This window comes from Bombina bombina, chromosome 1, assembly GCF_027579735.1.
Source record: "Bombina bombina isolate aBomBom1 chromosome 1, aBomBom1.pri, whole genome shotgun sequence".
In the NCBI taxonomy this organism is placed as follows: domain Eukaryota; kingdom Metazoa; phylum Chordata; class Amphibia; order Anura; family Bombinatoridae; genus Bombina; species Bombina bombina.
Window position 1 is genome coordinate 1,487,947,915 of NC_069499.1, and position 13,031 is coordinate 1,487,960,945.

The window sequence follows — 13,031 nt, forward strand, 5'->3', positions numbered from 1 at the left end:
CTTCTCACCTAAGTTTGCCAGACACCATGATAGCCACACGATCACACACGGCTTCCGCCTCCTCCATGTAGTGAGTTGTCAAAATTGCTCCTCTCTCCTTGTTTTTGAAAGCCGCTCTAATTGCTCTCCTTTAGCAAGAAATAATAATCTGTTACTATGTCATGGCAACAAAAGAAGGATTATATTTTTTTTTTAAATATTGTTACATTTGACTCTTACTATTTCAGAATATCAGCAAAATAATAGTTGAGTAACCTTTACAAGCAAATGTGTACCCTTTAAGGACTAGATTAGAAGTGGAGTGCTAAATTATTGTGCTCCCGCAAACAGGCATATTTGCCTATTTGCAGGCGCGCAATAATTAACCAGTCATTACAAGTGGCTGGTTATAGCTACCACAATAGCAATTAGCGCTTATAAAATTAACCAGAGATCAGATCTCTAGTTAATTTTATAAATATCCACAAAATGCCCCCAAAATACAGTGTAGTATATTTTATTAAAAATTAAAGATAACAGCATCTTTATTTTCTAATAAAATAACTGCACTAGGCAGTATTTTGAGGGTAAAGTTATCGGGAGTGCCTTTATATTGCGGTCTATGGGAACTGTGTTTTCCCAGTAAATATTTATGTATATGCTTATATACACAAATTAACACTTAAATATATATATATATATATATATATATATTTATTTATATGTATATATATATATATATATATATATATATATATATATATATTTATATTTATATCTTCCCTCCCCAACATCCTCTTAATGTGATCACCAACCGCACACTGAATTTTGAATGCAAGGTACCCCTTTTATAAAGAGTTAGCCTTGCATTCCTATTGGCTGATTTTCATTTTCAAATTCAAATCAGCCAAAAGAATGGAAGCTCTTTTTGTTGGCTGATTTGAACAAAAGGGGTACTTTGCCTAAAAAAAGTTTAGGGGTTAATAGACTAGTTTAGTGCAACTGTTTCCTCCAGAAAAAAAAACTCTTTTACGTGAAATTTAAGGTCTCGTAAAAAATTCAATTTGTAATATGAGCAGGCATTACCTCTCAATGCCGCCCATAGAAAATATGGGGAGCATAAATTACCCTGATTTCATGCAAGTGCACCACTTGTAATATTGATTTGAGCGTAAAGAACACAGTGATCTTGCAATCATGTTTACGCTCCTTAAATACCTGAGCCTTCATTTCTATGAGCCTTTATAACTTTCTAATGCATACATATATATATATATATATATAAAATATATTTTTTTATCAAACAGTTATTATGAGTGTAACTGCTCAATGAAATAATTTTTTTTATGTGTTTTGTGCCACTTTTGTGTCTCGTGTAACAGTTAACTAGAAGTTGTTCAAACCCAAAACACATTAAATTTGATTGCGCTCAAGTGAACACATTTATTTTCAACTTGTAATATGGATGCTCACATGTACCAATCGTAATCTTGCTCTTAGTCAGTACAATAAGCCATTTTTAAAGTCAAATCCATTACAATTCCTCACAGTTTTTCAATGAATTATTAATCTAATTGTTCTGCATTTAATTACACTCACTGGGGGAGAACGTATTGCTTGTTTTTGTAATTTTTATTATTATCACATGTCATTTAGTTTAAATTCATTTTGTAGATCAAAAAAGTATTTGCATTTTTTTTTACCACCTGGTCCATAAGTGGGTATAAATGGAGCCCTAAGCTACCGAAGTGACCAACAGCTAAAAGTAGTTCACAGATCCATTTTAGTTTCCAATGAAGGTTTAGACTATTAGAGCATGTTTGTCAACTTATGGACAGCTTCCAACAGTGTTACCTGTTTGCATGATCAATGGAAACCAGGGGTCATATTTATCAAGCTCAGTTTGATGCCCTGTGTCGGAAACACAAGTTATGAAGCAGCGGTCTAAAGACTGCTGCTCCATAACCTGTCTGCCTGCTCTGATGCGGCGGACAGAAATCGACAGAAATCAACCTAGCGGCCTGCAAGGGGCGGTATTGAACCAGCAGTTCACCAGAATTGCTGGTGCAATGATAAATGCAGAGAGTGTATGCTGTCAGCATTTATCGATGTACAGTGGACATGATCCACAACATCGGATCATGTCCGCTAGCACAATGATAATTCAGCCCCCAGGTGTATATTTGCACTATTCAACTTCTATTCTTTTCTATTGGACAAATAATTTTTTGGGCAGTCGGATTCCGGGTACCATTCACTATTTTCCATTGAGGTGGTAAAGTGTGGAAACTGGTCGTAACTTAAAAATATCCATAGACTTTACTGGAGATTAATGTTTTTATCACCAGTTACCACAATTTACCCCCTCAATGGAAACTAGCGCTATGTTGGAAAACGCAACATTGGAAACTGGTGATAATTGTAATGGTTTCCAAAAGCAGTTTTTTATTTTGTTTTATGACCTTGCGAAAACCCTTGCGGCTCAATGGAAACAAGTCCATTATCTGTCATTAATAAAACAAGCTAGTTGTTAAACCTAACATTTTTACATGAAAGATATGATCTAAACTTTAGAAACATTAGTCCATTTAATACAATATTGTAGAAAACTATATACTGGTCATTATATTGACAAAAATAAATTATATGACATTTTCTTTAAATATCTAATTTTTAAGAACGGGTTAACTGTTTTTTAAACAGGAAATTAAAAATTGAATCTTGAGGGTCAAACAGGGTTTATTCTTAATTATGCATATACTATTGAGGAAAAGAAGTGATAATACAGATCATGGTAATACAAACATGCCAAGTATAAGAAAAAAATTAACAAATACTTGACATCTGAATACTTACAGCTTGAGACTGATTCTCAAGCAAAAGAGATATGTTACCAGGAAAAGGAGCTAAATTATAAGATGTTGGCTGAGATAATGAATACATAATTGGATCTCCAGCTGAGGCCAATTGCAATGACAAAGACACCATGAAGATGAGGTTCACAGCAACTCTGAGTACTTGGCCTCAGAGAAAAAAACATTGGAATGACTCCACATTGACAGCACATTGGGATCTAGTCTTAGGACCGCTGCTTCTTAACTTCCGTTTCAGGCAGAACTGAAGCGGAGTGGGTCGGAAGCAGCATCCGCTGCTTCATAAATAGACCCCATAGACATAATCACTTATGGAACAGACAAGAACAGAGTTTTATGAAACACTAGAGGAAAATCTATGTAATGTCACCATGGGTCCAAATTAAAGGGACACTGAAGCCAATTTTTATCTTTCGTGATTCAGATAGAGCATGCAATTTTAAGCAACTTTCTAATTTACTCCTATTATCAAATGTTCTTCATTCTCTTGGTATCTTTATTTGAAATGCAAGAATGTAAGTTTAGATGCCGGCCCATTTTTGGTGAACAACCTGGGTTGTTCTTGCTGATTGGTGGATAAATTCATCCACCAATAAACAAGTGCTTTCCATGGTTCTGAACCAAACAAATAGCTTAGATGCCTTATTTTTCAAATAAAGATAGCAAGAGAACAAAGAAAAATTGATAATAGGAGTAAATTAGAAAGTTGCTTAAAATTGCATGCTCTATCTGAATCACAAAAGAAAAAAAATTGGCTTCAGTGTCCCTTTAAGTTACTTTAAATGACAAAGGACTTGAATGCCAAACTTGATCACTTTGTTGTGTAAAAAGGTTTTAACAAAATGTTTAAGATTTTATTAGTGAAATTGTATTTTTGCTGATTCTGCTACTAATGCAATGCTGTTCAAATTTGAATGTCTTGTTAGGACATAAATAAATTGAAGTAAGTTTGAATGAAGGAATTCAAAGTAAAAATATTCCTCTATGTAAGTTCTAGTTTAGGTATATATAACGAGTTGGTTAACAAAATATATTTATTATATTTAATATCCCTTGGGCCACATCTTCTCAGAAACTAGCTTAAATAAAGTAGTATCGGTCTTAAAAGACCTAAACATGACACAAGGGTAGTGTTCCATCTAGAGGCGAGGTAGTAACCTACATTAGAAATACTTCCCAATAGACCCTTTAAATACTAAACTAGTCTTCATATGAAAAATCTAAATGTTAAACTTCATAAACTCACACGGTCAAATCATTTAATGATTTAAAGGGAAATTAAACCAATTTTTTTCGTTACTTAGACAGAACATTCCATATTTAAAAAGTCTAAAACTATTATTTCTGTTATCAAATTTGCTTCATTTTATTGCATTCTTTGTTGTAGAGATACCTAGGTAGGTAGCGTGAACATGTCTGGAGTGCTAAATAGCAAGAAAAAGTACAACATTCTTACAATACTGCTGCAGCATGTGCACACTCCTGAGCTTACCTCCCAGTTTCTAAACAAATGATACCTAGAGAATTAAGAAAATAGAAGTAAAGCGAAAAGTTGTTTAAAATTGCATGCACTATATGAATCATGAAAGAAACAATCGGCTAGATTACAAGTCTTGCGTTAGCATTAAAAAGCAGCGTTGAGAGGTCCCAACGCTGCTTTTTAATGCCTGCTGGTATTACGAGTCTGGCAGGTACAGGTGTACCGCTCACTTTTCTTCCGCGACTCGAGCTTACCGCAAATCCCCTTACGTCAATTGCGTATCCTATCTTTTTAATGGGATTTGCCTAACATTGGTATTACGAGTCTTGGAAGAAGTGAGCAGTAGACCCTCTCCTGTCAAGACTCCTGACGCATTTAAAAGTCAGTAGTTAAGAGTTTTATGGGCTAACGCCGTAACATAAAACTCTTAAATAAAGTGCTACAAAGTACACTAACACCCATAAACTACCTATTAACCCCTAAACCGAGGCTCCCCCCACATCGCAAACACCTAAAGAGGTCTAACCCTAAGTCTAATCCCCCCTAACTTAAATATAATTTAATTAAAACAAAATAAAATTACTACAATTAAATAAATTAATTCTATTTAAAACTAAATACTTACCAATAAAATAAACCCTAAGCTAGCTACAATATAACTAATAGTTATATTGTAGCTAGCTTAGGGTTTATATTTATTATACAGGCAACTTTGTATTTATTTTAACTAGGTACAATAGTTATTAAATAGTTATTAACTATTTAATAACTACCTAGTTAAATTAAGTACAAATTTACATGTAAAATAAACCCTAACCTAAGTTACAATTACACCTAACACTACATTATAATTAAATGAATTACCTAAACTACCCACAATTAAAAAGAATTAAATTAAATAAACTAAAGTACGAAAAACAACAAACACTAAATTACAGAAAATAATAAAATAATTAAAAAAAAATGTAAACTAATTACACCTAATCTAATCCCCTTAATAAAATAAAAAAGCCCCCCAAAATAATAAAATTCCCTACCCTATACTAAATTACAAATAGCCCTTAAAAGGGCCTTTTGCAGGGCATTGCCCCAAGGTAATCAGCTCTTTTACCTGTAAAAAAAATACAACCCCTCCCCCTAACATTACAACCCACCACCCACACACCCAACCCTACTCTAAAACCCACCCAATCCCCCTTTAATAAAACCTAACACTACCCCCTTGAAGATTTCCCTACCTTGAGACGTCTTTACCCAGCCGGGCACAAGTGGATCTCCAGAGGGGCAGAAGTCTTCATCCGATCCGGGCAGAAGAGGTCCTCTAAGTGGCAGAAGCCTTCATCCAGGCAGCATCTTCAATCTTCATCCATCCGGAGCGGACTTAGGATTTATATTTATTTTACAGGTAAATTTGTACTTATTTTAACTAGGTAGCTATTAAATTGTTAATAACTATTTAATAACTATTGTACCTAGTTAAAATAAATACAAAGTTGCCTGTATAATAAATATAAACCCTAAGCTAGCTACAATGTAACTATTAGTTATATTGTATCTAGCTTATGGTTTATTTTATAGGTAAGTATTTAGTTTTAAATAGTAATAATTTGTTTAATTGTAGTTATTTTATTTATATTTATTTAAATTATATTTAAGTTAGGGGGTGTTAGGGTTAGACTTAGGTTTAGGGGTTAATAACTTTATTATAGTGGCGGCGACGTTGGCGGCGGCAGATTAGGGGTTAATAAATGTAGTTAGGTTGCGGCGATGTTGTGGGGGGCAGATTAGGGATTAATAAATATAATGTAGGGTTCGGCGATGTTGGGGGCAGCAGATTAGGGGTTCATAGGGATAATGTAGGTGGCGGCGGTGTCCGGAGCGGCAGAGTAGGGGTTAATAATTATAATGTAGGTGGCGACAATTTCGGGGACGGCAGATTAGGGTTTAATAAGTGTAAGATTAGGGGTGTTTAGACTCGGGGTTCATGTCAGGGTGTTAGGTGCAGACATAAAATTCCTTTCCCCATAGGAATCAATGGGGCTGCGTTAGAAGCTGGATGCTGCTTTTTTGCAGGTGTTAGGTTTTTTTTCAGCCGGCTCAGCCCCATTGTTTCCTATGGGGAAATCGTGCACAAGCACGTTTAGCCAGCTTACCGCTACCGTAAGCAACGCTGGTATTGAGGTGAGATGTGGAGCTAAATTTTGCTCTACGCTCACCTTTTTGCGGCTAACGCCGGGTTTAAAAAAACCTGTAATACCAGCGTTGTCTTAAGGTAGCGTTAAAAAAAAAAGGCTTGTTAGCAACGCACCCCTGTTACCGCAAAACTCGTAATCTCGGTGAAAGAGTTTCATGTCCATTTAAGAAGAGATACAACAGTATGAAACCAGACTAAAGCAATTTAGATGCCAAAAGGAGGATCAACTACTAGATAATAGAAATAGATCATAAGCTTAGAAATCTTTTAGAAGTTATGTTCAGGTTTCATGTCTCATCTGACACCAGATAAAAATGTATGCTTACCTGATAAATTAATTTATTTTGAGGTGGCGAGAGTCCACAGGTTCATTACTTCTGGGATTAAACTCATGGCTGGAAAGGAGGAGGCAAAGATTCCCAAAATCTCCATGAGTATTGTATCCCTCCCACCTCATTAATTAGCAAGTCTTACATAAAGCCAAGTAAGGAAAATTAGAAAGGTAGGAATGGACAGAAAATGGAAATGAGGTACAAAACTAGAATTGCCACCAGAAAAAAAAAAAATAACAATTAAAATGAATTCTCAATATAAGATGAGACCTAGCATGCACAAAGTTTAAATTGATGATGTTTTTGTTGAATTTGCTTATGATGATTGTGACATTGCAAAGAAAACAGCAGCACAACAGAATTGATTATGCAGACGGATATGTAGAATATTGACATATGAAAGACAGAGAGGGAAGTGAGACAGTATACACAGACAGAGACAGATCATATCAGGCCTGGGGTTGCTAAGGAGAAAATAGATTTAAAAAGATGACAGCTGAGAAATGCAAAGCTCTTAAACCACACCAGAAATTCACTAAGAGAAATGCACATGTGCAAAAGGTAAACAAAACAGACAGTGAGAATAAGAAAGAGAAAAAAGTAGAATCAACTAGACTAGTGTCCACAGCCCCATCCTCCAAGGGACAGGAACAGGCGGACTCAGGGAGGTGGGTGGATGCCTTCTCCAATAGATTGACATGCTGGCCAGTCCCTGGAGTCAGTCAATTTAATGTGTCTATCAAACAGTTCCCTCCCCTTACAGCTACAGCACCTAACATGATATTACTGGTAGAATGGATCTCTAAGAAGGCAGGAGAGTGTTATGCAGTCAAAGATGTGGCCAATGCATTTTTCTGTATATCCGTTGCCAAAGAAAGTCAAGACCAGTTTGCATGCTCATGGGGTGACAAACAGTCCCCAACCACTTGCCAAAGTTTGGTAGCCTATGACCTGGAGAATGCCCCTGTTACATGTGTCATAGAAAGAGAGTGGGTCATCAATCCAAAGAAGGTGCAGGGTCATGGCCCAGATGTACAGTTTTTGACCTACTCACAACCCCCCCCCCCCAGACAAAGTTATTAAGACTGTAACTGCAATTTCTACTCCCTATAATACTGCAGAAGCTACATCCTTTGTGGGAGCAATGGTCTTTTGGAGAGTTTTAATTTCACATCTGGCACTGATACTGAGACGTATTTACAGTGTAACCAAAAATAATGCAGTGTCAACATGGGGCCCAGAACAAGAGACAGATTTTCAAGCAGCAAATTAAGCTACAACAGCACATAGAACTGGTACCCCTGTAAAAAGATCAGCTTTTCAAGTTGGATGTTACCTGTGTAACCACAATGTGACGTCATGAGGCCTGTACCAAGCGCAAAGGCATTCTTCCGGGAAAAGGATTCTGGTCCAAGCAGTTAACAGGGTCTCAGCAAAGATACAGACCACTGGAGAAACACTTGTTACTAGTGATGTCGCGAACAGTTCGCCGGAGAACAGTTCCCGGGCGATCTTAGCTTGTTTGCGTTCGCCGCGGCGGGCGAACATATGCAATGTTCGATCCGCCCCCTATTCGTCATCATTGAGTAAACTTTGACCCTGTATCTCACAGTCTGCAGACACATTTCAGCCAATCAGCAGCAGACACTCCCTCCCAGACCCTCCCTGCTCCTGGGCAGCAGCCATTTTAGATTCATTCTGATCCTGCATTCTTAGTGAGAGGAGGGACAGTGTAGCTGCTGCTGATTTAATAGGGAAATCGATAGCTAGGCTAGTGTATTCAGTGTCCACTACAGTCCTGAAGGACTCATCTGATCTCTGCTGTAAGGACAGCACCCCAAAAAGCCCTTTTTAGGGCTAGAACTTCAGTCGTTTTTTTTTTTGTTTTTTTTTTTGTAATCTAATTGCATTTGCCTGCCTGTCAGCCTGTGTGTCAGGCTCACAGCATATACTGTGCCTACTTGCTCACTGCCACCACTCATATCTAGTGTAACATTAGTGTAAATTTAAAAAAAACATTTTTTACATCAGTCTGCTAGTGTTATTTAATTTCAGTTGCCAGCAGGCCTGTGTGTCAGGCTCACAGCATATACTGTGCCTAATTGCTCTGTGCCACCACTCATATCTGGTGTAACATTAGTGTAATTTTTTTTTTTTAAAACTTTTACATCAGTCTGCTTGTGTAATCTAATTTCAGTTGCCAGGCCAGCCTGCCACTGCCAGCCCCAGTGCCACCACTCATATCTGGTGTAACATTAGTGTAATTTTTTTTAAAAAAACTTTTACATCAGTCTGTTAGTGTTATTTAATTTTAGTTGCCAGGCCAGCCTGCCACTAGTGCCAGCCTGTGTGTCAGGCTCACAGCATATACTGTGCCTACTTCCATCCTCAGTGCCACCACTCACATCTGTTGTAACATTAGTGTAAATTTTTTTTAAAAAAAAACTTTTACATCAGTCTGCTAGTGTTATTTAATTTTAGTTGCCAGGCCAGCATGCCACTAGTGCCAGCCTGTGTGTCAGGCTCACAGCATATACTGTGCCTACTTCCATCCTCAGTGCCACCACTCATATCTGTTGTAACATTAGTGTAAATTTTTTTTAAAAAAACCTTTTACCTCAGTCTGTTAGTGTTATTTAATTTTAGTTGCCAGGCCAGCCTGCCACTAGTGCCAGCCTGTGTGTCAGGCTCACAGCATATACTGTGCCTACTTCCATCCTCAGTGCCACAACTCATATCTGTTGTAACATTAGTGTAATTTTTTTTAAAACAACTTTTACATCAGTCTGCTAGTGTTATTTAATTGCAGTTGCCTACCTGCCAGCGTGTGTGCCAGGCCCACTTGCCAACTAGTGCCACCAATCATATTTGTTATAACAGTAGTGTAAATATTTAAAAAAAAAAACTTTTTTTGACTGTGAAACATCAGTCTGCTAGTGTAATCTAATTGAAGTTGCCTGCCTGCCAGCGTGTGTGCCAGACCCACTTGCCAAGTTAGTGCTACCACTCATATTTGTTATAACAGTAGTGTAAATATTTAAAAAAAAAAACTATTTTGACTGTGAAACATCAGTCTGCTAGTGTAATCTAATTGCAGTTGCCTGCCTGCCAGCGTGTGTGCCAGGCCCATTTGCCAAGTTAGTGGCACCACTCATATTTGTTGTAACAGTAGTGTAAATATTTAAAAAAGAAACTTTTTTGACTGTGAAACATCAGTCAGCTAGTGTAATCTAATTGCAGTTGCCTGCCTGCCAGCGTGTGTGCCAGGCCCACTTGCCAACTAGTGCCACCAATCATATTTCTTATAACAGTAGTGTAAATATTTAAAAAAAAAAACTTATTTGACTGTGAAACATCAGTCTGCTACTAGTGTAATCTAATTGAAATTGCCTGCCTGCCAGCGTGTGTGCCAGGCCCACTTGCCAAGTTAGTGGCACCACTCATATTTGTTGTAACAGTAGTGTAAATATTTTAAAAAAAACTTTTTTGACTGTGAAACCTCAGTCAGCTAGTGTAATCTAATTGCAGTTGCCTGCCAGCGTGTGTGCCAGGCCCACTTGCCAACTAGTGCCCCCAATCATATTTGTTATAACAGTAGTGTAAATATTTTTTAAAAAAACTTTTTTGCCTGTGAAACATCAGTCTGCTAGTGTAATCTAATTGAAGTTGCCTGCCTGCCAGCGTGTGTGCCAGGCCCACTTGCCAAGTTAGTGGCACCACTCATATTTGTTGTAACAGTAGTGTAAATATTTAAAAAATAAACTTTTTTGACTGTGAAACATCAGTCTGCTACTCGTGTAATCTAATTGAAATTGCCTGCCTGCCAGCGTGTGTGCCAGGCCCACTTGCCAAGTTAGTGGCACCACTCATATTTGTTGTAACAGTAGTGTAAATATTTAAAAAAAAAACTTTTTTGACTGTGAAACATCAGTCAGTTAGTGTAATCTAATTGCAGTTGCCTGCCTGCCAGCGTGTGTGCCAGGCCCACTTGCTAAGTGCCACCAATCATATTTGTTATAACAGTAGTGTAAATATTTAAAAAAAAAAAAACTTTTTTGACTGTGAAACATCAGTCTGCTAGTGTAATCTAATTGAAGTTGCCTGCCAGCGTGTGTGCCAGGCCCACTTGCCAAGTTAGTGGCACCACTCATATTTGTTGTAACAGTAGTGTAAATATTTTTTAAAAATACTTTTTTGACTGTGAAACATCAGTCTGCTAGTGTAATCTTATTGCAGTTGCCTGCCTGCCAGCGTGTGTGTCAGTCCCACTTGCCAAGTTAGTGGCACCACTCATATTTGTTGTAACAGAAGTGTAAATATTTTAAAAATAAACATTTTTGACTGTGAAACATCAGTCTGCTTTTTTGTGTCAGGCTCACAGCGTATACTGTGCCCACTTGCCCAGTGCCACCACTCATATCTTATTTAATAGTAGTGTAAGTGTACATTTAAAAAAAATAAACTTTTTGGATTGTGAAACATCAGTCTGCTTTTTTGTGTCAGGCTCACAGCGTATACTGTGCCCACTTGCCCAGTGGCACCACTCATATTTTGTTTAATAGTAGTGTAAGTCTACATTTAAAAAAAAAAATGACAGGCAGAGGCAGGCCACCCCGCAGGTGCCGTCATGGTCGTGGTGCTGTGATTCCCTTTGACCCTACAATAATGCACAGTGTTCAGAGGCCACGTACCATGAACGCGAAAAGTTCTGAGGAGGACCTAGTTGACTGGCTAACACAGGACACCCAATCTTCTACAGCTTCCGCTCGGAACCTTGACGCACCATCCACCTCCAGCTTAGCTTCGGGCACCTCTCAAGTGACCAGTGCCACTCACCTGCCTGCCACCACCACCAACACTAGCACCACAGCCGCTTCATTTGATCTGTCAGAGGAGTTATTGACACATCAGTTGGAAGAAATGAGTGATTCACAACCATCATTGACAGAGGATGTAGATAACAGTGATATGTCTCAGTCAGGCAGCATTACAGACATGGACGTACAGTGTGATGATGATGATGATGATGTTGTACCCGCTGCTGCTTCCTTTGTTGATTTGTCAGATACAAGTGAAGCGGTTGATGATGCGTCCGTGGATGTCACGTGGGTGCCCGCTAGAAGAGAAGAAGAAGAGGGGGAAAGTTCAGATGGAGACAGAGAGGAGGAGGAGGAAACGAGTTGGAAGCAGGGGGAGGTCGTCTCAAGGAGATAGTGGCACAGTCAGACAGCATGCATCAGCACCCGGGTTCAGCCAGACAGCACGCCAATCAACGCATGCTGTTGCCACCACCAGAATGACGTCATCACAGAGCTCAGCAGTGTGTCATTTTTTTTGTGTGTCTGCCTCTGACAACAGCGATGCCATTTGCAACATGTGCCAAAAGAAACTGAGTCATGGGAAGTCCAACACCCACCTAGGTACAACTGCTTTGCGAAGGCACATGATCTCACATCACAAACGCCGATGGGATGAACACATGAGTATAAGCAGCACACAAACTCAAAGCCGCCATCCTCCTCCTGGTCCAGCCACTTCAGCCACTTCAACCACTGCTGTACTCCTTGCCCCCTCTCAACCATCCACCACTCAGTCTCTCTTCCGTAGCAGTTCCTGCTCATCTGCCCACAGTCAGGTGTCTGTCAAGGACATGTTTGAGTGTAAGAAGCCAATTTCCCAAAGTCACCCCCTTGCCCGGCGTCTGACAGCTGGCTTGTCTAAACTCTTAGCCCGTCAGCTTTTACCATACAAGCTGGTGGAGTCTGAGGCGTTCAAAAAATTTGTATCTATTGGGACACCACAGTGGAAGGTACCCGGCCGAAATTTCTTTTCACAAAAGGCAATCCCCAACCTGTACTCGATTGTGCGAAAGGAAGTAATGGCATGTCTGGCACACAGTGTTGGGGCAAGGGTCCATCTGACCACTGATAGCTGGTCTGCAAAGCATGGTCAGGGCAGGTATATCACCTACACTGCGCATTGGGTAAACCTGCTGACGGCTGACAAGCATGGAATGCGTGGCTCTGCAGAGGAGTTGGTGACACCGCCACGACTTGCAGGCAGGCCTGCTGCTACCTCCTCTACTCCTCAAACTCCATCCTCTTCCATAACCTCTTCCTCGGCTGAGTCCTCTTCTGCTGCTGCGTCTTGCTCCACATCAATGGCACCCCCCC

The 13,031-nt window shown here is 39.0% G+C and overlaps 1 protein-coding gene across 1 annotated transcript in view; it reads right to left on the bottom strand.

Annotated features, from left to right (window-relative positions):
* LOC128653797 (ABC-type organic anion transporter ABCA8) overlaps positions 1 to 13,031 on the bottom strand; it is a 669,484-nt gene that overhangs the window by 48,430 nt on the left and 608,023 nt on the right. The window contains exon 35 of the mRNA XM_053707306.1: positions 9 to 128. Within this exon, the coding sequence (XP_053563281.1) occupies positions 9 to 128 (120 nt within the window). The remainder of the gene's footprint in view (positions 1 to 8; positions 129 to 13,031) is intronic.